This window comes from Passer domesticus, chromosome 2 (assembly GCF_036417665.1).
Source record: "Passer domesticus isolate bPasDom1 chromosome 2, bPasDom1.hap1, whole genome shotgun sequence".
Classification (NCBI taxonomy): domain Eukaryota; kingdom Metazoa; phylum Chordata; class Aves; order Passeriformes; family Passeridae; genus Passer; species Passer domesticus.
Genome location: NC_087475.1, coordinates 64,468,829 through 64,495,044, shown reverse-complemented (window position 1 = coordinate 64,495,044; position 26,216 = coordinate 64,468,829). Strand labels below are relative to the sequence as shown.

At 41.8% G+C, this 26,216-nt stretch overlaps 1 protein-coding gene across 42 annotated transcripts in view; it reads left to right on the top strand.

Annotated features, from left to right (window-relative positions):
• Window positions 1-374: 374 nt before the first annotated feature.
• The window catches only part of LOC135294061 (myristoylated alanine-rich C-kinase substrate-like), a 37,154-nt gene continuing 11,312 nt past the window's right edge, over window positions 375-26,216 (top strand). For 2 of the 42 annotated variants that reach the window (XR_010356207.1, XR_010356208.1), the window contains exons 1-5: window positions 3,214-4,238; window positions 6,983-7,700; window positions 8,405-8,688; window positions 21,530-23,033; window positions 24,121-25,945. Coding sequence is in view for 8 of the 42 variants with exons in the window: in XM_064408836.1 (XP_064264906.1) it covers window positions 711-1,050; window positions 7,510-7,592 (423 nt within the window). In the remaining 34 variants the exon portion in view is untranslated. The other 40 variants (XR_010356211.1, XR_010356215.1, XR_010356227.1 and 37 more) reach the window with 40 other exon arrangements.

The window sequence follows — 26,216 nt, the reverse complement described above, 5'->3', positions numbered from 1 at the left end:
TTTTATAATTTCATCACACCACAGAATGTTCTGGTTTATTCTTTAGCCGTGTTTGTGGTCATTAGAGAAGGTCAGTGTGCAACGAGCCCTGTTAAGGTGATGCCATCAAACAGGCAAAGGAAAGAAAGAGCTGTCGAAGTTTAGTTTTTTGCCAGTCCATCAATACCTCCCTTTTGGACAGGCATAATGTGAAAGTTTTTAATTCCAGACCCTTTGTCTGGAGGCTCCTGCTGAGTGTGCACCCCGGACAGAGAGCACACTCAGGGCAGACAGCGTTTCCCGAAGGAGCATCCCTGTGACCCGCAGTGCGTGCCTGCCGCACGGCCGCTCTGCGGAGCAGGAGCGGTGGCACACAGAGATGGCAGCCGAGAGATGCTGCCCTCGCTGGGCACAGCCACCGCAGCTGCCACAGCCCCTGTCACCCCTCCCACGGGAAGAGCAAGACCAGGCCTGGGCTCAGCCTCCGGATGGGAATGGACAGCCCAAGAAAGGTTGAGACAGGATTGCTCGGGCTTTAACCAGCTTTGCAGGTTGCTTCCCAGCTCTGCACATGGTGGTGCGTAACTTCAACGCCTGGTGTAACCTCGTCTGCCCAGAAGAAAACCAGCAGGAACTGGTGAGGCATCCGGCCCAGCGCCCTCCAGGGTGCCTCTGGCGCCGGGAGGCGTAGGCGGGCGCGGCTCCCGGGGTGACAGACTAGGGCTCCATCGATGTCCGTCGGTCATCCTCATGCGGGCCCCGCTCCGGAGCGGCCCCGGAGGGCGCGGGGGCTGCGCGGGGCCGCCCTCACCGCGGCCGCCCAGCGGGTGGCGCTGGCGAGTCGCCCACGGGGCGCGGCGGGGGCTGCGCGGGAGCGCGCCGGGAGAGCATCGGGAGCGCGCCGGGAACGCGCCGGGAGCGCATCGGGAACGCGCCGGGAGCGGAGCCGGGAGCGCGCCGGGAGCGCGCCGGGAGCGCGCCGGGAGCGGAGCCGAGAGCGCGCCGGGAGCGCGCCGGGAGCCGGGTCTGGCGCGGCGGCCCCGTCGTGGGTGGCGGGAGGCTGCGGAGAAGGTGAGAAACTGGGCGCGGAGCGGGCGCGGGGAGGGAGGGACGCGAAGGTGGGAGGAATGAAAAGCGGAAAAAGTGATGCTGCCGTGGGGGCTGCGGAGGGATGCGCGAGTGGTGGGAGGCGGGGCTGGGCCGCGGGGGCATGGGATGGGATGGGATGGGATGGGATGGGATGGGATGGGATGGGATGGGATGGGATGGGATGGGATGGGATGGGATGGGATGGGATGGGATGGGATGGGATGGGATGGGATGGGATGGGATGGGGTGGGGTGGGGTGGCGGAGGAGAGGAGGGGGAGGGAGAGAGGTGAAAAGGAAAGGAGGGAAAGGAAGGAAAATAAATAAATAAATAAACAAAAGGACGAAACTTCTCTGTGCGTTTTCCCCTCCGAAGGTCAAAGCAGTTAAATTAACTATCTTTTTTTTAAAAATCCTATTAAATTTCCACCCACTTCCACACTATCTGCAGAGATTGAAAGTGTGGGAACTCAAACGCCATGGGAAAGCTGTTTTCCAATACAATGTTTGCTGCACTCCCCAAAGCGCTGGAAATCTGCAGCTATGACAAGAGACAGGGTTCTTTTTTTTTTTTAATCACACGGTTACTTTGATGATACCTCAAGTGCAACTCTGCCTTCGCTAGTGGTAACATGCACCAGTATGGCACCTACCTCTCCTGAGGGGTCAAAAATTACACTGGAGAAGAGGAGCCCTAACTAGACGTGCCAGTAGGACTGTGCTGCTTGCACTGTGCTGTGACATGCACCAGGTACGTTCTGTGTTCAGAGTCACACTCATGGGCCCAACACTTGCCAGCAGCATGAGACTACACAAAATGGAGTATCACTGGGCATTCCTCATTTTAATGGTAGTTCTGGAAATGCTGAAAGCTTTCTGCATAAAACCAGGCGAGGGAAAGGTCCTTAGTGCTACAATAATAGTCTAACCCAAAGACTTTACTTGCTTGTTTTTTGGGTTTTTTTTTGTTTGGTTGGTTTTTTGGGTGTTTTGTTTTGTTTTGTTTTTTAGGAAATCATATTTTCCAGCTTTTCTTCTGTTCCCTTGCATTGTCCCTTGGAAGCCCGTTAATATTGCAATGTCTGAGCCCTGAGTTTTGTTTGGCCCCTGCCACTGAACACATGTGAAGGTGGCCACAGTACTGCCAGGAGACACAGCAACACCCACATGCACAGGAAGAAAAATTACAATTACCACTTTCCAGAGGAATTTGCTAATCATTTTTGTTTTACCTTTTCAAACAACTGCTGGTGACTCAGGCTTGACATAGCTCCCATAATCTTCACACATAATTAAGCAATTTATACCTTGTATCTGTGGGTAGATGCTGCTGTCAACACTCAGACTGGTTCTGGAAGTGGCTGAATTGCTTTCTTGGGGGAAAAAAACTAACAAACAACAACCACCTCTTGCTTTCTGCCACCTTTGATTAAATAATCTTAAATAACAAGACTGTACAGTAGAGAAATTTGCTTGTGTGGGCCATTGCTTTTGAAGCTGATGTGACAGCTTGTTGCACGACTCCGTACTTGTTCTTCCATTTCATGGTGATGAATGCAAGAGATGAGTGGAGCGAGAAGTTCTTCACTTTTGTTACTCTAAATTGACAAAATAAGCTTTTTTTGGCTCTGATGTTACACTGATATCAGTGTTTCACACCTCAGCAGTCTGAAAGTGGCCATAGTGTCTGTAGGATGGGCTGAGGAGCCCCAGAGTGGACCCCTACAAACCCAGAGTCTTGCTGGCACCACTCCCACTGCAGCAGCAGTGTCAGAGGGAGCAGGGAGAAGTCTTGCTGCCCCTACCCGTAGCCATTTGCCTGTGTTAATAGGATAGTCTGAGTAATACACGTTGTCTTCAGTTTTCTGAACTTTGCTTGCATGGACAGGGTTGTCCCAAATATATGTGTAGTCAAGGAGCCCTGCAAGGGCCTCAGCACATCTCAGCTCTGAGAGGAAAATAGGAAACTTGCACTGGGGATGAAACAGGCTGCAGTGTCCAACCAGACATTTAAAAGAGATACAGACTATGTAACACATGGACATAAATTAAACTGAGGAAAAAAATAATATTAGACTTGTGCAATCCTCAGTTAGAGGTGAAAAACACTCTTTGTTATTCTCTTCACCACAATGAAATAGGATGGTTTGTTTCATAACTGCACTATCCAAACCACTTTTTAGACTCATGGCTTATTTCCATTATTTTAGCAAAGGTGTGTTTCATTCTGCATGTAATATTTGAAATAGGGGAGACTTGGTAGCACTTTCCAGGTTAGCTAGTCCATAACCACACAGAATACAATCATGAAAGAACAACTTTCTCCCATGCAAAGGGAGGAGAAATTTAACACAGTTAAGAAAATGCAGATGCAACCCAGTTATTGGGAGGATTTTTCCAGTTGCTGGATGCTGCAGATGGTGGAAGAGTCCTTCCAGAAAATATTGGTTTGCTCTTCATCCTGGCACATGCTGAACTCATCTGCACAAAGCAAAAGGAGACATTAGAATTAAGTCAAGGAATCAAACAGTTTTTCATAGAAAAGCTCATAGACCATTTTTAGGTATTTCTCCCCCATTTTTTTCCCCCTTTTTTTTTTTTTTTTTCAAATGAGAAAAGCAGTTATGTTAAAAACATCATGGGGAGTAATTCTGAACTGGCAGAGAGATGGGATAGATGATTGAATAGATTCTTTCCATCTCAGCATTTTGTGATCTGTGAACTCACCTTCAGGAAACTTTTCTCATTTCAGACTGAGTTTCACTCCCCCAGGGTTGTCTGAAGAAGGTGAGATATTTAACCTAAGCAGTGTTAACACTACTACTGTGTTTTGGCTTTAAAAGCTAGCAAGATGTCTCAGCCTGAAGAAGCCATCAGAGCACGACTCCTCTCTTGTTTGCTTTTTTCCTGAAGGCCTCTCCACAATACTTTCTGCTGGTGCTTCACACTGCAAGCCAGAGGTGCAGTCAGCTGGATGTGCTGTGGGGCACATGCATCCTAAGGTGGGCTGCACCAAGTCCCCTGTGACTTCCTTTTGCTTCCTGGCTTGTTCCTCGCGGGCTGAAAGCTCACATGAGGGACACCAGTTAAATATGGTGTCTGGTGCACTTTTTAACAAAGAGCCCACCTTTCTTCCCTGCAGTGGATGGTACTCTTGCCAAGGACTGTCCAGGTACGTGTGAGCCCTGAGAAATCCTGCAGTTCTGTGATGCTTCCAGCACTAGGCTGGTGCTTAGTGAGCGTGGCAGTGTCCTCAGCCAGTAATCCCATTTAATGGGGCTCATGGTAATGCAGGGGATCTGGACAGCACAAGTAATTATTTTTAATTTAGGAATCTAATCGATTCCCAGAGTAAAGAAGTTCACTTGGGATCTAATGACTCACAATATAGCATGTTTTTGGAGAGCAAACAGCAAATTCGGGGAGAGACTTCAAAACTGAAAGGTGTGGAGGAAAGAACTGGAGTCACCAAAAGCAGTCCAAAGCATTTGATCAAGCACCTGGGAATGAAGAGTGAGAACAGTTTGTAGGAGTGACAGTCTGTGCACATATGGTGATGATATTGTGAGGCTTGCAAAAGGATCAGGGAGATCCCCAGCTATAGAGCAACTGATTTTCCTCTGGATTCATTCCCATAAAAATCACTTCTGTCACAGTACCCAAGCATTGCTTCTCCTAGGTTTGATTCTTCTGGGTGGTTGATTTTACTCCAAGCAGCTGCATTTATTGCCAAAAGCCCGAGATCCAGAATAATGTTTAATTTAGTTTACAGCTCAGAGAATATAAGGAGCAAGTAATGTGGATATCAGTTCAGGAAAAAAACAAAACAGTAACCTGGAAACAGAGACATAAGAGAACATTCACCCATTTCAGCTAGAACAGTTTACCATCACATGGTGCTAAGAGGACAGCATCAGGCTAATATCTAGTGGTCTACAGGTTTTCTTTATATTCGTATTAAACTTTCCAAATTAGAGACAGTGCAGACTTTTATAAATAACAGTATGTAATACATAACTATTTTTGATGTAAAAATGACTCCTGGTGCCAAGAAACAATTAATATTTGAAAAATAAAAACCTCAGAAAAAACTCATTGCATTTTTATGTCTTTTCAGACTGGAACTTTGTGGCTTGGAGAATGGATACACTGACCTTTTGCTGGTGTGCACTTCAGCTCTTGCCACAGGCATCTGAGTGCAAGGGAGCTCAGCTGTCCTCCCCAAACCCCTACACATGCAGACTCCTGTGATCAGGAGCCTGTGCTGGCCTTGCCACAGATTTCCTGTGCGGTCTTGGATAGGAAGGTGTCTGTGTGCCTCAGTTTTTCCATCTGTAAAATAAGAATGATGTTTCACTGCTTCACCAGTGCAGCTAAATTTCTGCTTTAAAAGCACTCTGTGACCTTTGGGTGAATGGTGGTAATGAGCTGTTTGCCTTATTTATAAGTATTATTTGCTGTGATATAAATATTTTTTGTATTGTTCATACTGTGTTTATTTTGTGCAAGTGAATACAGTCCCAATGAAAGCAAGAGACGAAGTATTTTGCTTTCCCATGTAACTCAACCAGTGCTCCCAAATTCTGATCTCTAACACCTCTGCTATTGCAGTCCTGGGCCTCTCTTGAGCAGAAACTGCTGATCATGCCAAATTCTCCGGTGTTTTGTAATGTGGGCTAACATGGGCTGAGGTTTGGATGAGACCAATAGACTCATTTTCACTTAGGGCCTGCAGCAGCACTGAAGCTGGAGAGAACAGAAGTGAAAGGTCAATGTTTCCCTTCCCTGAGCCACACAGCTCCTGTTTGAAAGCAAATAAAAATATAATGTGACTCCTAATATTTATAAATTTTTTTGATAGCTGTATGCCTTTCTTCCAACTTTACACTAAGAGGACATCTAGATGTTATTGCTTTTATACATTTGCATTGTTTCTTTCTTGGAAGGTTTGCTTGAAATAAATACATCTGTAGACCTAATACTTCTCTCTTTTTCCTAATTTTGTGTGTCTCAATTTATGTGTATAGTGTTAGCCAATATTTAGTTGGCTTTCTGGAACAAAGTGGGTGAATATGACCGTGCACTTTGAGAAAATAAGGTCTGAATAGACATGGATAAGCAATTAAGTTACCACAACTTAAGGTGTGTCTTTAGAGAATGATTAAGGTGAGCACTTAGCTTGGGTGAGTGGGGTCATGTGCACAATAAATTACTATGGGTTGGTAGATGAATAATAAATTGTTAAATCACAATAAATGGACAATTTATCATGTCCGTGTCCAGAAGGACATGACAGTATCTGCTTTCCACTTCCAGTTTCAGCTGCTTTTCTGGATTTCCTCTGGAGTCAGTCAGAGAGGCACATACAAGCAAAGAGATGATCCCATTATTTTATGAATTCTGTTTTGGAATGGTGAAAATCAAACACTTTGATGGCTAAAGTTGGTCATATGAATCTTACATGAAATACATACAATGGTGTTATTATCAGAACCTCTTCTTTTCTTGAAAGTAGCAGCCATCGAAGGATAGAATCCTAGAATGATTTGGGTTGGAAGGGACTTTAAGGATCATCTAGTTCCAAATTCCCTGCCATGGACAGGGACAGCTTCCACCAGACTGGTTTGCTCAGAGTTCCATCCAGCCTGGCCTTGAACTCTTCCAGGGATGCAGCATCCACAGCTTCTCTGGTCAGCCTATTCCAGTGTTTCAGCACCCTCACAGTAAAGAATTTCTTAATAATAATATGTGCACATATAAAACCTTGAGACAAGCTTAGCAACTCAACATACACATCAAATATCTGAGAAAACTGGTGATGCAGCCAAGCTCTCTAACACCACTACCACCACCCCATTTTGAGAGGAGTTCTGCTGTGGACAACCCAATGGTCTAAGAAGGACTGTTTCTCAACAGGTGTACTACTTGAGACAGTCATGTCATGTTTCTGAAGGAGCCATAAGGAATTACTTCAGTACAGAAAGACAATCCACAGAGACATTCTATCTCCTGTTACTACATACCATCACACCCCGGAATCTATATAGAAAATACTGAGTGATTGCTGCTTAAGCTCATATCTAGCTGTAAATTCAGTGCTGCCTTCCAAACCTTTGTCAAAGACCTGATACCCAGGTCCCTGTTAAAGGAGACACTGTTAAAGGATGGAATATATTGCATGGCTCTGCCTCATCACAAGCAGCATGGTATAATGGGTCTGTGGCAAGGTATACAGATCAAAGCCCAGAAGCAGTGATTAGCAAAGAAGGGTGAATCTCCAGAAGTCTGAATCAAGTAGTCACTAAAAGCATTGAATACTGCTGAGAATTTTATGAAAAGCATGAAAGTATACTCTGATGAGACTGCTCACTATTTTCATCTCTAATAACATGAGAAAGACTATAAAAAAAAAAAGGTGTTTTTCATTAGATCTTCTGCTACAGGTTCTCATTACCATGAGAAATGTGAAGCTGCTAAAGAAGAAGAAGAAGAAGAAGGAAAACAAGCTGTTGTGCAACTTCTGTGAAACTTTGAATTTATTTGACTGAGGTCAGGACTGCAAGTTAACCCTTGTACCAGAAACAACCTACCTACCTTGTAGTCTGCCTGCCTGACATTGCTCTTATTCTTGGTGGTGAGTCTTTCATTGAAACAGAAGTATAGAAGTTATTGTTACCCTGGGTATAATATCTCACCCTACAACAGTTGCTTTGTGATTTAAATGAGTTTTTGACCTGAGTTTATAATGAGCCAAATTTGAGCAGTAACAGCCCCGGGTCACTTGAGCACATTACAGGGACAGAGCAGAGGAACACGATGGTGATCAAGCAGCTGGCTGGTGGAGTCCTCTGCACACTTGCTCTTCATCAAACCTCAACAAAAGCTTACAGAGGACAAGCAAGCAGTCCCTTCCCTACTGAACATAGTATATTTTCATGTGGTAAAGAATTAGGTGGATTCATTTTCTGCTGTAGCTGAAGAAAAACAGGATACCAGGATATACACTGTACTGTATGTATGATAGGCACAATGGTATAATTGGAAAAGGGGCCCCATGTTTCTCCTCCTTTCTGGAAATAAATTCCTATAAAAATATAACCAAAGGCAATAAAAATATCAGTAGGGGATAAATAAATAAAGAAAAAAGATTCTGTGCTGAAGATAGTAAGGCAAACAAGCAGGAATGGGTTTATCAGCGTAAGGGGAGGAAAAGGAGATAACAGGAGCAAAGTAGAGGGGAGCACACAGAAAGAAGATGTGGGACTTGTCTACTAGGAGAAAGATTCTTTTTCCAGAGATTTAAGGAATCACTTTTTCTCCTGCAATTTTTTGTCTTAGGAAAAACAAAGAGCAAGACCAACAGACTTCCCAGAAGCAGGCTTAATGAAAATTGAGGGGAAATCTCTGTGGGCTGCAACTCAAGTGTCTATTAGTGAGAAGGAGGAGGAAGACTCAGCACCCCAGAATGCTGGAAAGGGAGGCAAGCCTGGGGGGTGGCACTTTGCCAGCCACAGCCATGGAGGAAAGCCTGGAACAAGCAGTCCTGAACGGAGCTCAGATGCAGTGACCTCTGTGATCAGGCCATGTGTCACAAGCTAAAGTGAGTCCACTGACAAAACCTGGTGAGTTGTTTGCTAAAATTTTGCTGAAGGCATTTTAAAATTTGGCTAATGAAATAGGTACATGCTCCTTTCCAGTTTGGGTTAAATTTAATCGGAACAAGTTATTTGCAAAAATGTTTATCATCAATACAAAAAGAAGGCTGAAGAATTCTAATGCAATGAACACCTTAATTATTTCAAAGCTTCTGGCATATATTTTGTTATCTCTTCTGGTTTATATCCTCATGTTGGTTGATGGACCTATATCTCATATTTAAATCTTCTATCCATATAGTTTCTCATATTTTATGTTATTTTTATTATAGTCTTCAAAATTACCTTTATTAAAGCCCCAAATTTTGGTACCACTGAAATTTTCAAATATATATATATAAGCTCTATCTCTTTAAGACCAAATATAAAATCAAAGTGGATATTTTTTAGTGTTAGCTGTTTTCAACTTCTAAATGAACAAGGAAAGATTTGAAGAAATTTTTGAAGACTACTCTGAAATATCTCCTTACTTAAAACAAAGCCATATCACATCAGCCATTACAAAAATATTCTCCTTTGCCAAGAGACCACACGTGAAGCTTCAGGTGGGAAAAAATTAGGCTTACAAAAGAAGAAGAAAAAAATATTGAGTCTTCCAATAAAAATGAACATGGAACTGCTACTGTAGTTCCATTATAAAGACTCATAAAAACATTTCCAGTTGCTCTCTAGTAGGTCTCATTTCCATAAGCAAAACCCCTCTTTATTTCTTCCACAGTTTCTTATAGGTCTTTAAGGAGCTATGAAAAGTCTCTTGCCAATAGGGAATTTCTTGCAGAAATAAAGTGTCTTAGGAAACAATTTTTTATAGATCTGGAAACATATTAATGATTAAAGGCCTGATCCTTCAGAGCTGGGTGTTTTCAGTTTCCATTGGCTTCTGTGTGAATCACAGATGCTGGGCATCTTTTCATATCAGCTACAATATCTGAATACCAAGTGTTAGGTGATTGTACCAGGCTTGAAGGAAACCTTAGTGCTTTGCCTTCTGAACCACGCAACAGAACACAGCTTCTCATATTGAAACCCATGAGTTTCAAATTCAGGATTCAGGTCCTTAAAATCATGGGACAGGCTTAAAATTGATGAGCTTTTTCTGTTTTGATCTGATTCATGACTTTGAATCTTTTTTCAAAGTCAGCTTCTTGCCTTTTAGGTTTTCTCTGCAGAAATCCAGGCTGGAAATGCACTTTTCTGTAGAATAGAATGATTTACTTACCTGTCTCCTGCACCTGGGGCTAAAGAAAGATGTCAAACATTTAGAGTTGCACTACAGGCCTGTGGTGAAGTCATTGTCCCTCTTGCTTTGCTCCTGCTTGTCTGTCCCGACACAGCCCTGTGCTTCCTCAACACTTAGCTGGGGACACAGAACCAGAGCAGAAAAAAAACCAAAAACCTGTGGGAGGCAGAGCTGCAGCTGCTGGAGGAGCTTATTTTATCTGTCAGCAACTGTACATGAACCCTCTCTACTGCAGGATAAAATCTGACAGAGAGGCATAAGTCCTGACAGAGAAAGTTTTATGTACATTAAAGTCCCCATCAACCTGTCAATGCATAAATGGCCATGTGCAATGTAAGTGATGATTAAAAGTGATCCAAAAGAAAGCATTTAAAAACCAAATGAACCAACCCACTACACCAGATCTACACCAAAGCTTCTTGATAAGTTAAACTGTTTTTAAGTCGGAGATCAGCAACAAAAGGCCTGACTGCCAAAAGGCATTTTAGACATTCAGCAGATTTCCTTTTAAAACGTAAGATAAGAAACCATCAAAATATAAATGAAAAAGACCCCAGTCAACGGTATAAAATTTCTTGAGGATTCAAGGAAAGCATGTCTCATTTGTGGGTCTGTTTCCAGGGCCTTGTCCCTCTCCTTCAGCTTTTGTGATTTTGTGTTTATGGCAAAACCAGTTTAGAGCTGGAAGGCCACATTCAGCCTACAGCCCAATAGCGGCTCCCCTTGGAAGGATATTTATTGTTCCTGCTGCCTTTAATTGCCTGGTTAATCTGTGTAACCAAGTACTGTAATCCATGTAATCCCATGGCTTTTTCACTTGTCCTTTATTGACCAGACAGGTATTTGTTAAGCTGCTGCTTGTGCTCTTCCCTCCACACAGGCTGTCAGCTCTTCACACATAAAGATTTCCCACCGCACCCAGTGTTTGTACAGAGCTGGCACAACCAGCCTGAAGCTTCCAAGGGCTACTAGATAAAACAAACAAATACCCCTGAAGCCACCCTAGTGATTTGCTGAGGTTTATTTGCCTATTTATACCATTGAAGCTGGCAGAGGGCAAAGGAATTAGAAGAAAAATGACATTTTCCTTTAAAAAAAAAAGAAAAATAATAGAGAATCACCTGTTGTAGGGAACCAAGCTCCATCCATAGTGTTCTCAGACCTATGGGTAGTCACCTTCTGGGGAGATACCAGAAAAAAACTAATGTTTCAAAGATGAAAATCAGCTCAATGTATTCTGTAAGGCAATGACAATTAATTCAGTAATATTTTCTCAGAACCTTTCCATCAATAGAAGGTACTCTTTAATTGTGTCACTCAAATAACATTGCATATTGGGTTGCAATGTATGTAGTTGCGGGTCAAAAAATGTAATTCTTAATTTTCCTGCATTTCCATACCACTGAGGTCAACAGATCTACCTACTCCAGTGATACATCCATATGAATGTCTGCTCTAGACACTGAGTAAATGACTGAGGATATTTGTCAAGCTGCCCCTGGGAGTGGCCTCATATTTTTTGTATAAACTTCAGATAAAAGTCTAAACATCTGGATACTTATAAAAATCATCCAGAGCTCCTGGATGTCGAGTCTTTTCTCTCATTCATTGGGACTGAAGTTGTCAGTGGGCACAGAAGTGTTGTAATGTGAGGCATAATCAGCCAGTGCACAGAAATAAGAATCAGATGTCTTTCAAATAAAACTCGCCTCTCCACCAGCAATCCTCCAGCGAATCTCCCACACCTGTGGATGAGGGTTACACTGCTGTTACTGCCATTTAGAACTCTTTTAATGCTGGATGTGTTTTTTAAAAGACAGCTCTCACAGCTTATAAAGCAAGGTTTTGGCTTCGGCTAATGAAAAGCATTAGTGTACTGTGGGAGGTGCAGGGAGAGAAAGATTATAATTAAATCTCTCCACTCCTCTCCCGTCTCTAAGGGCTTGGATAAGAAACAGTTCTGCTGGGCAGCTGAATTTTAGCTAAATAAGATAGCTGGGGGAGGGAGCCTTCTTGGTGGTTTCATATATGCTTGCACATGTGGTAGGGCCAGGGAACATTTCTGATGAAAATAAAATTGTTCTGGGCTCAATCCAGCTGAAAATACCGGCAGCTTGCCGGGCCCTGCAACTTTCATAAGGTTGCAGATCCTGGCTCCTAGCAGGAAGTTTGGCCCAGCCACCGTAGAAGGCCCAGCAAGCAAAACAATAGCTTTATGCCTGAATATCACACATCAAGCTGGGAGAGGCAGGAGGACGTGTGCCAACATGCTCCCTCCATCCCAATGCTGTCAAGGCTGGGCTCTTTCTTGTACCTTCAATCCCCCTTGCCCCGCAGCCTGTGAGCACAGCCAAGAAGTTACACAGGAGCCCAAAGCTGGAGGCTGTGGCTCCTCTGCTCACAAGAAAGGGCTGGTGGGCTTTGCCATCTCTTAGGTTGTTGGTGATGACCAGCAATGGTCTGCTGCAGGTGAACTTGGTTCTCCTCTCATCCTCCTGTGTGTTCCTTTTACTATCAGCCTCTCCCGAGTTTGATTTGGTCTTGAAGAGCGAATGTTTGTTGAAATGATTTACGATTGACGTGAATTTATATAGCACCCTTTAAGTACATCACAAGTGGGTCTTTATAAGAACTAAGTTTGAAACAATGTAGGTGCAACATGCCAAAAAAATGCAGCTATTGAAAACAGAAGAATAAAAGACCCCAAACAACATTTTAAAACTTCTGAAGAAATTTGATGTAAAACCTTGGAGTGTAGGGGAATGTTGGATTCATGGCTGTGGATTGCTGGGAGGTGCATTCAATACACTCTTAGCTTGAGAATGGAAACTCAGCCTGTGTTGGACAAAGAACCCCAAAAAAATCCGAGCTCATAACCTAAGTCAGATATTAGAGACATGGGCAACAAAAATGTTTTAAACTTAATGCTACAGAAGTAATTCCTGCAGCTGTTTGGACCAGGCTCAGCTCTGCATCATCTCAGTATTTGCATCTCATCACCCTAAAATCACTGGTGGACCAGAACTTCTCACATCATGACAAGATGGCCTGTTCCAGGGCAGAAACAGGGGCAACATGAGCAGGGTCAGTTCACTTTTCTGACATAAAATCAAATGCAGCTGCAAAATTTTGCTTTAAGTTTCTTTTAAAAGGGAAAAAGACAAGTTTCTACCAAAACATAATCCTGATCCTGGCAAATCTGCACCTTTGTCTGGATTATACTGCCTTGGAGGAGTTGAAAGGCCCATAGCCACACTGATTTCCACCCATGGAAAGGGTTTTTTTTCCCAAAAAGTTCTTTTTTTTCCCGAAAACATTCCTTACTAGGAATATTCACAAGCATAGAAAACATGGGATATAGTGAAAAATAATGTTGATGTAAAAGCAAGCTGCTAGTGCCCCTTATTGTCTCTTTAATCACTGATAAGCCCTTGCACCCACAGACATTTAATATAATTTAAACCAGCAGTAATTAGTCCCCATCCAAAAGAGAAACTTATAAACATGCATCAACCCACCATGTGGACTGACACCCTAAGATGCTACACACACACTTGCACACTGTACATTTTCCCTTTCCGGTAGGGGAACAGCTCTTTTTCCTGTGTCCATGGAGGTAACCAGAAAATTATCTGCCACACTTATTTTTTTCTGGTCTAGCAAAGCTTTCTCAAATATTTCAGCTGTGGTTGGCTAGCAGGCCTGATTCTGTACTTGGAAAGTGACTGAAAATTTTGCTCTTGATTTCAGTGTATTCAGGATTAGATCTTACCAAGCAGCAGAAATCTAGTAAGTGTGTGTGTGACCTGGGCTTTCAGAGTTTCTCAGCATCTTGGACTACCAGGTCAGTCTCTCTGTAGAAGCATATATTTGAAGAGAATGTAAATACCATTTATATATGCACATGCATACACACACCCCATGCATGCATATATATATATATATATAATAATATTACTTTATTACCAGAATTGTGCAAACCTGTTACCTGATCTTGTAATTACAAGCCAATATTACTTTAATGATGGAAATCTTTGCTTTTCACTGCAGTTGTCTTTGTTGAATTAAACAAAGACAACACTTTTATCAGAAATAACCTAGACATGTAATCCAAATGACATTGCAATCCCTGTTAAACACAGACAGATATTTTCCTTTCAGTTATACTGATGTAACTGCTGCTCCAGATGAAAGACATCCTCTGATCTTATACCAGGAAGATGTACTTCTTCTGAGCAAAAGACATAAAAGACCTGTCAGACTTGTGCTCCTCAGTGGGATTTATAACTCTGTAAGTGGGCCTGTTTGAGTTGAAGATGCATTTACATTCATTATGGGAGCTTTTCTTCTTCCCCTAAGTGCAACATATGCGTACAGACACAACTGCATTACATATAAAAATGTAATAAATAAAATGCTTTGCTTGCAAGCGTTCATTAGAACACTAACACGTAGTTTTATGAGAGAATATTTTTGCATAATCTGATTCTTACATTATAACATGTTTCAAATATGATATAACGCTCTCTCTCTTTGAAGTGATAACCTGCATAGAATGATATCGCATGGGATAATCCAAGAGCCCCTTGCTCTTGCAAACACACTCTAAAAACAGGCCAGAGCTCTCAAAAGAAATGCACTGAATGGGTTTAGACCAGGGGCTCACTGGTCTGGATAGCACTCCATAGGACCTTGGTAGCATTGACTGGGAAAGACCCAGGACCAAAGTCCCAGCAGTCCACAGCTCCCTGGAAGAACCATCTTAAAGCCACATTGCATCTTGGCCCCTTATGGATAGGAGTTATGTATAATGAGGTCCTCCTGTATAAATGGCACCTCCACACCAATCTGATGTGCTTTCCAGGGAAGCAATTATTAATTTTGAATAAACACTTCGGGAAGGCCACACCTCCCTCCAAGTCCTATTCAGCTGCTGCTTTCTGCTGAAGTGCCAGTCTTTGTGCATTGTGCTGAGAAGCAACGTGTTATTCCAGACAGTCCTGTGAGGGCTCTGAGAGTCACTCTGCCTTGAACCAGGGCAGCTGGCAGTATTTCAGACCACATAAAAGCTGCCACATGATGGAGTCAGGACCATTTGCAAAAAGCTGTGAGCGCAGTGCATCAGGACAAGGGTGAATATGAGCAGGGAGGGATAATGTGACAAGGGAGGGGGCAGTGAGACAGTGGGGACACCACGTGCTTGGTGTAAGTCTGGGGTAGAAGGGACACATCTGCACACAGAAATGAAGTCAATGAATTTGCAGTGTCTCAGGAAGCTTCTCGGATAGGCACAGTAATCCTTGCTGTATGTATGTCTAGAAATGCGTGTCACAGCATTAGTGACAGACTTCTACAGAGAAGCAAAAGGGGTTGCTTCTTCCATCTTAAAAATAATTTCCTTATTGTAATGATGGTACACAATGACACTGTTCTCTCAGTATTTAGGTACTGAATTCCCCTTTTTTAGAAAGGACTTAAACTTGAGTGACCTGTGGACCTACCATCTATGTACTGAGCCCTCTTTGTTATTTGTGCTTTTTGGAGAGATTATGCTCTCATTATTTATATAAAGAGTCTGCCGTCTTAGAGAGGATTTCATATGACCCCATGATCCCATTATTTAAGTACTAAGATCCTTCTTGTTAGAGGTTACTTTAACCACCATTTAAACATTCAGCTCCCCAGAATAGGGCTTTCCCCACCAGTGTCAATAAAGTTAGCTTTTGTTCAAGTGGTCTTCCTCTGCAATTCAATCACACATGAATGGCAACAATCCTATTTTTATAGCATGGTCTCAGTCTGGCTGCATCCACCCATGCCAGTGGCATGTTAAGCAAAATCCAAACCCACGAGTGGATGTGGATGTTGACTGTGGGTTGTGCAGCCATGACTGTGGCTCTGAGCTCCACCAGGCAGCACAAGAGTGCAAGGACTGAGCATGGAATGGTGATGGCATCCTAGAAGACTGTGATGAACTCCTTAAATAACACACGCTCAGGCAAAACCTCAAATCATTGCCATGGCAAACTGACACGATGAAAAGAACCAACTTTGAAACTAGTACATCCTTGCCTTTTTGTCTCAAGCATTTCACATTTGTGAACCATGTGCTTTGTGGGCAATTATGCTGGTAGCATAAGATTCAAAGCTTTGGTTTAGCATGTTTAGTTAAAGAGTGCTTAATAGGACTCACAGAGAATAAATACTAGGACAGTTTTAATAATAACTGGAGACGGGCTCTTGCAAATTTTAGGGATTTAAAAAAAAAGCCAGGAAAAAGCATAGTGAGGAATAATGCTTTTTGGAAGACAATTACTGCATGGACCAGAGCATTTCAATTCCACAAACAAGAGACAGAAGGAGAAAGATAACTAGGTATAAAGGAACTACAGTGATAATATATAAGATGTGGCAGAAAAAAGGTGATGAAGACATGAATATGGCAATAATTGGAAAAATAATACAGAAAGTAAAGGCGCAGGGAAATAAATGGGTCCATTAAATACCTGTCTTTCAATTGTAGAACTGTAAGTGGATCATGAAAGGAGAAGAGGACAATGAGGAATTCTTATAGGAATTTCATAGTTTAGAGATGGCAAAAATTCTTTTAAACATGTAGCCAGTGACATTTGCAATAAATCATTCCACAAGACACTTCACAAGCAGCAGAAGGAGCTAGGTGCTGCTCACATGAGTATTACAGAGCAGTATACCTACAGAGGCTGCTAAAAATCACCTCTTCCAGAGGAAGATATATCTGAGGTGACCTTTGGCTTAGGGTCAGATATTTAGGAGATGCTTAATAGATTTTAGTGTATCAAGATAATTTCAGATAGCTGAGATGTTGACTTTGTGCCAGGATTCATGAAGGCAAATAGGTAACTCTAAACAATAGTAATGAGAGGTTCTCTCATCAGACAGAAATTTTAAGAAAAAAATAGAGTAAATGAAGTGAAAATGATCAATAAAGAAGGCAGAAATCTTTCCTAGTTAGTTTGCTATTCTGTTCTTTCAATTGGTCTTGATTGATGACTTAAAAAACCCACAATAGTTTGAAAAATTACTTTATTTGACCCCATAGAAATATTTTATTTGGTATTCAAGTATAAAATGTTCTTGTAATAAAGCTGAAGCAAATTTTGAAATTAAACATTTCAGACTAAAACATTAAAATACTTAGTTTTTAAAATGCCAACCCAATACTTTTCAGCTGTTCTTTAGGTTCTCCTTGTACCCCTACATATATGAAAACATGTGTTTTCAGCTGTAATAATTTCAGAGATGTAACATTATTTCAGAAAATGTATTGGTCTGTTTCAATTTGCATTTTTCAATGGGTAAAAGGAACTTTAAAGAAACTTTTCACTCAAATGTAACAAGGGAATTATAGATGAGAAAATATTGCCAATCAATATGGTTGGAAATACAAATATAATTTAACATTTGTACATAACTGCAGGAACACAGATGTTGGAATGTTATGTACAGCTCTGGTCATCCCATATTTATAAAAATATGTTGAAAAACTGAAGACGATATAAAAAAATGAGCCAGGAAAAATATTTCAGTGCAGGAAAAAAATTCTGCACAGGGCAGGACCTCAGAATCTGTTCAAAAAGGGGAATAACTAATTTGAATGTGCCACACATTCTTTCATCACAAGATATTCTGGGACTAAAGTGAAGAAAAGTACAACTAAATAAAATGTTTTGGAAAGCCAAAGCAGTTTATTGTCCCAAAAGTCTTCACTTCAAGGCTAGATGTATATATGGAAGACTGTGATTCAGAGAAACTCAAGGTAGAAAACATGATATGGAACAAATTTAATTTAAAACAAACAAACAAATACAAAAAAAATAATCCCAAACCCAAAAAAATCTGAACAAAAACATGGCCTATTTTATCCTGGGAAATCAATCCTGATGATCTAATAGCCTTTCTGGGCACATCTGTGTGACTTGCTGACTGTTTCTATGGATAACACTTTATGGAGCAGACCCAAGTCTTGCTGAACATCCAAGTTACCTTTGTTTGGCAGACCGCTGAGAGGAGAGATAGTTGTGCAGCTATTGCCAAAGCTAACAAGAAGAGTATCTTAGACAAGACAGAGCCCTGCTTGCAGAGAGATTTAAGCTGAAGTGATGGATATCTTCAAGCAAACACCGAAGTCATGAACACTCTGAAGCCCATTCTGCCTTTGGTTCCTCGCTGCTCTTGCATGGTGTTGAATGATCGGTGAATCCAGGGCTGCTGTTGTCCTCCATATGCACATCTCTCATTTCTAATGCTTCATGGTATTGAGGACAGTTCTGTGACACACTTGTCCCCCTTCTATAACAAAGCCATTAAAGTCTCATTTAAACCTGTATCTCTCCATTGATTCCTAAAGGTTTTGGTCAGTGTGTTTGAAATTCATCCACAGTGGTTTGCTGTACCCAGAGCTTCCAGCCCAACTTGAGTTACTGTCTTCAGAGAGACCTGAGCCCTCAAAAGGTTTTATTTCCTACCCCTATCCTTCTTAATTTGGAGCCTTCAACTCCTCTTATACAAACTGACAATGCAAAAAAGGATTTGGGGATCATGTCTAAAATGATTTGGAATTTTAGTCTCTTAAATCCTTATCTGTTAGAGGACCGGAATTTTCCTTTTCCTAAGAAAGCAAACAAACCGAATTTCTTTTTAGAAGTCCAAATATCCCAGAAAGCTAATTGCAAAATAATACTGACTGTACAGACACCTGTGCAAAGTGCTTCTGAGTGTCAGCTAACATGAAAATTCAGAAAATTAACACCATTAAAATCCATCAGAAAACTTGCTTTCTGAGAAAGTAAAGTTTGTACGCCCCAATCCTCTGCAGAGTTTCTTTGTTCCCAGAGACATTTTGTGCTTCACTAAGTAAAAAAAAGTCTTCATATTTCAAGGTGAAATTTTGCAGGCCATTGATCTAGAATGTAAGCTAGTTCCTTTGGGTATTTTGGAAAATCAGAAACAACATATTTATTTAATTTAGAAAAATTACTTCCGTCCAAGGCTGTTTCTCAAGAAATATTCATGACAGCCAAACTTGCAGACTTGCTACATATATGTGCCAGGCATAGCATAAAGAAAAATAGCTCAATACTTTGTGAAATCTTGCTGAAAAAGAATTGCATATTGGATTGTAACAGATCTTAAAAGAGCTTCCAATGTCCTGGAAAAATAATCATAGTTTTAAAGGGCTAGTAAATCTTTGCATGGTAGTTAGCAAATGTTTCAATAAACTGTAAAGATTTCTTCTAATGATTTTCATACTTAGTCACTGAATGATTAACCATGTTGCTTTTCCTAAAGTTCACATTATTGTAATAAGAAGTAGACTTTCCAAAATAGTAAGACATCGTGATTCTTGTGCCAATAGGAAAAGCCAAGGGCATTAAAAATTAAAGATGACATCTCCAATCTGGATTTTGACCCTAGCTAAGTAATTTTCATGCTTCTGGAATCTCTTGGTCCCCTGAGCAAAATGGACAAGACCATTCTCCTAAAAGCTGATGGTACACCTGACCTAAATTCTTTCAGACTACAAATTTAGGGAGCAGAAACTAAGGTTGGCTAAGTTATTGAATTTGTTTGTTTTCTTACATACGACATGGTACACTTTGCAGAAATAACTGTTGAAGTAATGAAGTGAATTATGAGCAGTGCAGTCTAAAAGAAAAAGAGTGTTTGATTGTGTTATCTGGTTTAAAGGAGCTTAAAATTTTTCTTCTGTGTTTCATTATTTTCTCCTTTATGTTTTTTAAGTACATAATAAACTTGAAATTTGATAAAGGTTGGGTTTTTCCTCTAAAAAAGTCAATCTTTTGTTATAAAAGCCTCTGAATGTTGGGGTGTGTGTGAGCAGTTGTGTGTGGTATTTGTTTTGCGGTTTTTTTTGTCCTGAAAAACATAAAAATAGAATGTGCAGAAAATACTCCGATGGAAACAAAATTTTGCTACCAGTCAGAAAGCTCACTTCTACTTCCCTGGAAACAGAAGATTAAAGGTTCTTTTTGCTCTGACCCAGGCATCCTGTACCAAACATCAAAGAGCAAAAAAACAGCACTTCTTCATTAGAATACTGTCTAGTAATCATGGCTCAGACACTTTCTGTGCTGGGGTTGGTGTCTTTGTATGTAGTAGCACACTTAGGATTTGTCCCCTGAACCTTTACTGTCATCCTGTTTGAAGGACATCCTCAGCACAAACACACATGCAAGAGCTCCTTTTCCTTGCTCTCAGCCTGACATCTGCTAGATGTTCTTGTCCTGTGTGAAAGTGAGAGGGTTTTATTCACCTTCCCACCTCTGTCATTCAGCATTTTAATTCAAAACCCTGAGGTCGTCGTGGTGTAGATCAGAACAGAATAATTTTTGGACAGTTCAATAAAGCTAAAATTAAATGTTATATTTACATTTAAGTGCCAAACTTTCAATGAGATTCTTGTGAAACATTTCCATTTTGTAAAATCAGGGAAACCTTTTTTGACAAAAAAAAACCTGTCTTCTGGAAAATATTCAAGCTTCTCTGAGTGTTATGCTACATTTTTGGCTAAAGAACCTCAGTAAGGGCTCTTTATTTTTATTTTAATACAAGGTGTCAAAATTAATTATCAGAAATTTCACTGACATAAAGGAAAATATTTGGGCCAGGGCATTCATTGTTATAAAGACTATTACCAGAATTTTCATGCTGCAGCCATAACCACATATTCATGTAGACTAACTAAATAAAACACAGATTTCAAGCAAGCAAGGGTAGAATTTTTTGCTAATACACACAAGGCAATATCTTTCGTGAAGTTTGACTTTTATCAGTTCATGTTGTTCAGCTTTGACTACAGATATTTTGTACTCAACAATCTGCTCATTTAAAGAAGTTGACTCAGAAATGAGGGACGCCAGAGGCCAGCAAGAGATTATGCCATCCCTCTTATGGAGCAGTCTCAAGAAAGAAATGGTAAAAAGGCAATTTTGTGTTTGGTATCTGTATCCTGCCTAAGCCCCAGTTCGGCTGCCTAGCTCCTGCAGAAGACTCTCTGTTGCTCAGACATATTTTCCCCTTTATAAATCCATGTTGACTTTTCCCAGTCACTGACTTGTCCTTAATATGTTTGGAAATTGTTTTGTTCTATCACTTTCCTAATGACTGGGTTGAGACTGAGTGGCTTATAGTTCCCTGGATCCTCCTTCATGTCATTCTTGAAAATAAGAGTGAAATTTGCTTTTCTCCAGTCCTAAGGAGTCTCTTGAGATACCCATGACTCTTTCAAGACCATCAGGATTGGCCTCACAATGGCAATGTCAGCTCCCCCTCATGGTGTAGGTTAGCAGGTCCATGGGCATGGGTACATTTGCTTTGTTTAAATACTCCCTAACCTGGTCCTTCTCCACCAAGGGAAGTTCTGCTTTGTTCCCACCTTTTCCACCAGTTTCAGGAACCTAGGATTCTTGAAGGTCTATCTTATCAGTAAAGACAAGGAGGAGAGCTTTTATTACCGTGGTCTTTTTCCATGTCCTTTGTCACCAGGTCTTCTGTCCTATTCTGCAGGGGGCCCGCATTTTCCCTGATCTTCCTTTTTGCTTTTGCTGCTGTGAAGCTTTTCCTGATCACCTTTCAGGTAGGCTCTGGCTTTCTCAATCCTGGTACTGTGTGCTTGGGCAGTATCACTGTGGTCCTCCTAGGTCATCTCTCTCTGCCTCTACTTCTTTAACTGAAGTTTAAAATGCTATCTTTTTAAAAAAGATAGCAGAAAACATTCCAGAGAGGGAAGAATAAGCCTGACAAACTTATGGTAACTCACATTGCTGAAGAGGCACATGGACCACATTTCCTGAGTGTTGATGGCTCCTGTCATGTACAATGTTGTCCAGGTGAGGAATGACAAAAATATAAGAAAACAAAGCCAGAAACATCATTCAAAGATGTCTCTGTATGCAGGCTTAGAGACTGCAAAGGCTCCAAGACTTCACTAAAACAATGGCCTGAGCTGAAATAACGCATGTGTGATATGTCAAACACAAGATCATGAAACCTTGTGATCTTTTAGAGGGATATGGGCTGGGAAAGATGAAATATTCCTGAAAGGTTTGGCATTAAAAGTCACACCCATTATTGTGACTTTTGCTCATGAATATGGCAAGAATTGATCATAACACATATTGTTAGGCATGTAAGCTATTTAGCAGGAAAATTGAAATTTTTGTTTTTCTTCTTTGAAGAAGGAAATTCCACATGGGAATACTGAATATTGGGTTGTTCTCCTTGAAGATGCTGGATAAGGAAAGGATATAAAGAGGATAAATTGAGAATTTTTTTTCCACTTATTTTGTTTTAAAAAAATAAATCTTTGTTTTAGTGGATTCCAAGTTAATTATTTTTCAGAAATATTCAGAGGAGAGACGGTGTGCTTAACACACACTAAAATAGTTGATGATTTCCTGAAGCACAAACCTTGGAGGGTGTAGACACTGCTTAAATCTCTTTTCTCAAGGTTTGGGGGCAGAGCTTGAGCCAGGTGTCTGAACCCCCAGCTAAGCAGCTACACCAAGATGTGCTTCTAAAGGAGTTCTCTTTCTCTTTGGAGGGAAGCTTGGTCTGAGCTTCTGAACAGGAGTTTTTCAGGAAAGGTCTAATTGTAGTAAAGATTTTCTTGTTTCAACAAGTAGTAATTTTCCAATTTAAAACATGTGCTGTGGACTAAGTTTCCTGTCTTACTCCAAGGCTGGGTGCCTTCAGAATCTGGAGATGTTCAAGAAGGTGGAAAGTGCTTCATAAAAGGGGCAGAGGGCCCATCATCTCAGGCGACTAGACAGCAAACAGCAGGAGATGCAACAGCCTATGCCAGGGCTGTTTTATAGTCACCCAGAACTGAGCAGAGCTTGTTGCTTATTGCAGCAGTTTGGTTTGGGGAATACTGTTGGTCTCTTTAGGTTGTTGTCCTGTCCTGAAGGACGCAGTATTTTCCAGCCCAGGAGAGATTGATGAGAGACTGAGAGAGCCGAGCTACGACTCCATGAAGAAGACTTCCTGAATTTGCCATCTTTTCAGAACAGTGAGAAGTTTTGTTGTTTAATATTATCCATTTTCTCAGCTTGTGAATACTTTGCTTCTTAAATAAACAGGTTTTTTTCACTTTTCTCCAAGGAAATCTTTTTCCCAAACCAGTTGGGGGAGGGGCCGCTCTGCTTTCTAGAGGGACCCCTTTGGAAGTTTCCTCCCAAACTTGCCCTAAACCAGGACAGAAGTCTTGGGGAAACTAAGGATGGGAATATGGGGGACTGGTGAAACTTCTCCAGAAAAATAGCTGTCTATCCAAAGGATTAAGTGAAAGTTGGCTTTTCTACAAAAGTCCAGGTCTGGACATGTGCATGCTGATGGAATAGCAAATTCCTGTTTTGCAATTACAGCCAGAAAGAGAAATGTTTTCCGTTTGCTGCCTCTCCTCCCACTTGCCCAATGTTGGATAAGGCTGTTATTCAGTTCAGCCAGGAAGATGAAGGATTGGGGCATAACAGGAGTTTCAGGGACAAAAAGAAAGACACAGGAGTATGAGGAGAAAAGGGGAAAGGGGAGGAGAAGGAGGAGGTAAAATCCTGGCACAAATATATATGCATTCAAACTGTTGCAAAACCAGACCTTGTGAGAATATAAACCTTGTGCGATGGAAATGCAGGTTCTGGTATGATTATTTCTGCTGCCTGGGAAGCTAGGAGGTCAAAACAGGGAAAGGATAATTCTAAGCAGCAGATATGGAGGCTGTCCAGGCACTGGTACACCCACACACACTGGGTAGCAGCCCTGGGCCTGTGGCAGAACCAGAACCCTGGCCAACTTTCCTTTTTTTTCCCTTTTTACAAGAAAAAGTATGAGGTTAAGCTGACCAGAGAAAGCAAAGCTACCACAGCCTTTTGTGGCCAGTAAAGCCAAGTACAGACTGTCATTGTCAGGCTGTGTAACACAGTCCACTTTTGTTGTTTACTTGCAGCAGAGCAGTGAAAGGAACTGCTCAAAGTTATGTTTGGTGATGAGGAGCCAGGAGAAGGGCTGTCGTGGGAGGAGGCTCTGCTGTCTTCCCGAACTTTCACTTTTGATTTTCAGCTGAGCTGGAAACACGATTCTATTTTGTTATTTTCTTTCAGTGCCTGGACCCGAGGCGAGATCCTCAGCTGGGATAAATCAGCTCCGCTTCTCTGTGGCCAAGGGAGGCAGGAAGATGCACAGTGGTTCCGGATACAACCCTCCTTGTTTAGAGACTGGCCTGCTTATTTTCCCTGGTAAAATTGAGACCACCATTTTCATGTGCTCAATCATGAAGTATGTGAACATTTTTCAAAAGCACAACTTCCCAATGACCCAGAGTGCCTTTAAATAAAGAAGTGCTATTGGGGCCTCGGCAGTGTGAAAGGAGCAGTTGAAATCCCTGTCTTGCCCAGCTGTTAAACCTGTGTTTGATTTCTGAAAAACCTATAGAGAAAAAGGGTTAAAGGAGACCATACAAGAAGTAGAAGAAATAAATTGAATGCACATGTGCAATCATTATTCATACTAAGGTTCCTTGTATTACTTCATAACACAGCTGTATACACAAAAAAGCCAGTCCAGTTTGGTTTCTTCCTATTTGAATCTTATTAATTTCTGTTTAATGGAACACAAATGTTTGTGCTCTTCATTTTGACGAATGCAGCCTCGTGGTGTATTTGTTAAGCCTTAGCTAGCACGGTTGTGACCATCTAATACAAATGTCTCTGGGCCTTTCATGGCTCCTGACAGGACATCTTTTGAGCATGACAGTTGCCATGGGGACGGGTGCAATGCCTATTTGGAAGGAAAATTGGGAGCAATGCTCATTACGTCAAAAACTACATTGGGGAGGGAGGGAAGGAGAATGTTTGCTTCTTGTGCTGACACTTAGCTGCTTGTTTTACCCACTACCCACACACTTCCATCAAACAATATCTCTTTCAAACGCAGAAGTCAAAGTTTGCATCTCCTATCATTCCAGCTGGAACAGGCAAGGGCTGTGTGAAATGAATATCATCGTGCTCGGGGCCGGGGCACTGCCTGGCTGGCTCTATCTGTCACTTCGTAACACAGCAACACTGAGCCCTCTCAGCTTTCCCCTCCTCCCACCCTTGGCCAAATGCTTTTCAGAGCTCCCTGGGGCACGGCGGGGACACCAGGGTGCTGTGGGGAGGGGGCAGCTGGGGAGGTGTAACCAGTTTGCTCAAAACCATCGGATTTATTGCGGGTTTACTCTGGTGAGAGAAGGATCAGTGTCTGTGTGTTTCATAATTTCCAGAGATAGGGAAGGTGGCAATAAAAAATACAAAGATTGTTTTATCCTCCCCATCTCCTCAGGACACCATGAGAAGTCAAGGAAAAAATACCCCTTTTTGTACAAAGAGTCCAGAGCTTGCTCTTTCCATGTATTCCTTAAGTCTGCACATTCCTTTCATTAGAAATTAGCCATTGCTATATTTTTCACGGACCTGTTCTGTTGTCCTAGACTTTCAAAAAACCCCTAAACCGACACTGAGAAAACCCCCAAACCCCACAAAAACTGGATACCAGCCAAAGAGTTGAAGGGAGAGATGAGGCAGACTCGCCATGAGGCCCAGGTTTGAACAGGAGGTGTTTTCAAGGTGCTCAAATGTCTGACTCTGGGTGCTGGTGTAATATTAAAAAATCATCTTGTTGAAATACAGGATTCATTGATGCAACACCTTGCTGATATGTGTGGTGTGAATTGCCAGGATGGGAGGGATGCTCAGTCCCTGAGATACCTGCGTCTTGAAGGATTTGCCTTAAGGTTCTGCTTTGATTTCTGTGTTTTACAGGGGCCAGGTGTTCATGGCAGCACCCAGGGGGTTGCATTTCTCCTGCCCTCAGGATCATACAGACAATCCAGAACTTATTTAATCCATGCTCTAGACTTCTTGGAATTACAACTTCCCTAGCCTCTGGGTGAATACAAATTATCTCCCATATGGAACAGGGACAGGATGGTGGAGTTGGAGTTGGCCTCTACTTTGTAGGGGCAGAGTGTGTGTGTGTGTGAGACATTGGGGTCATTTCGTGCTGTCAGAGCACTTCTCCATTCTCTTCACCATAAGATTGCAAACATGAAATGTGATGCAGAGGAAGAGGCAGCTTTGACACACTTGCAAGTTTCCTGGCCATCATCAGTCTGCGGGAGTTCTCGCTGGGTACTCCATACAGGAAAGGCTCCTTGACT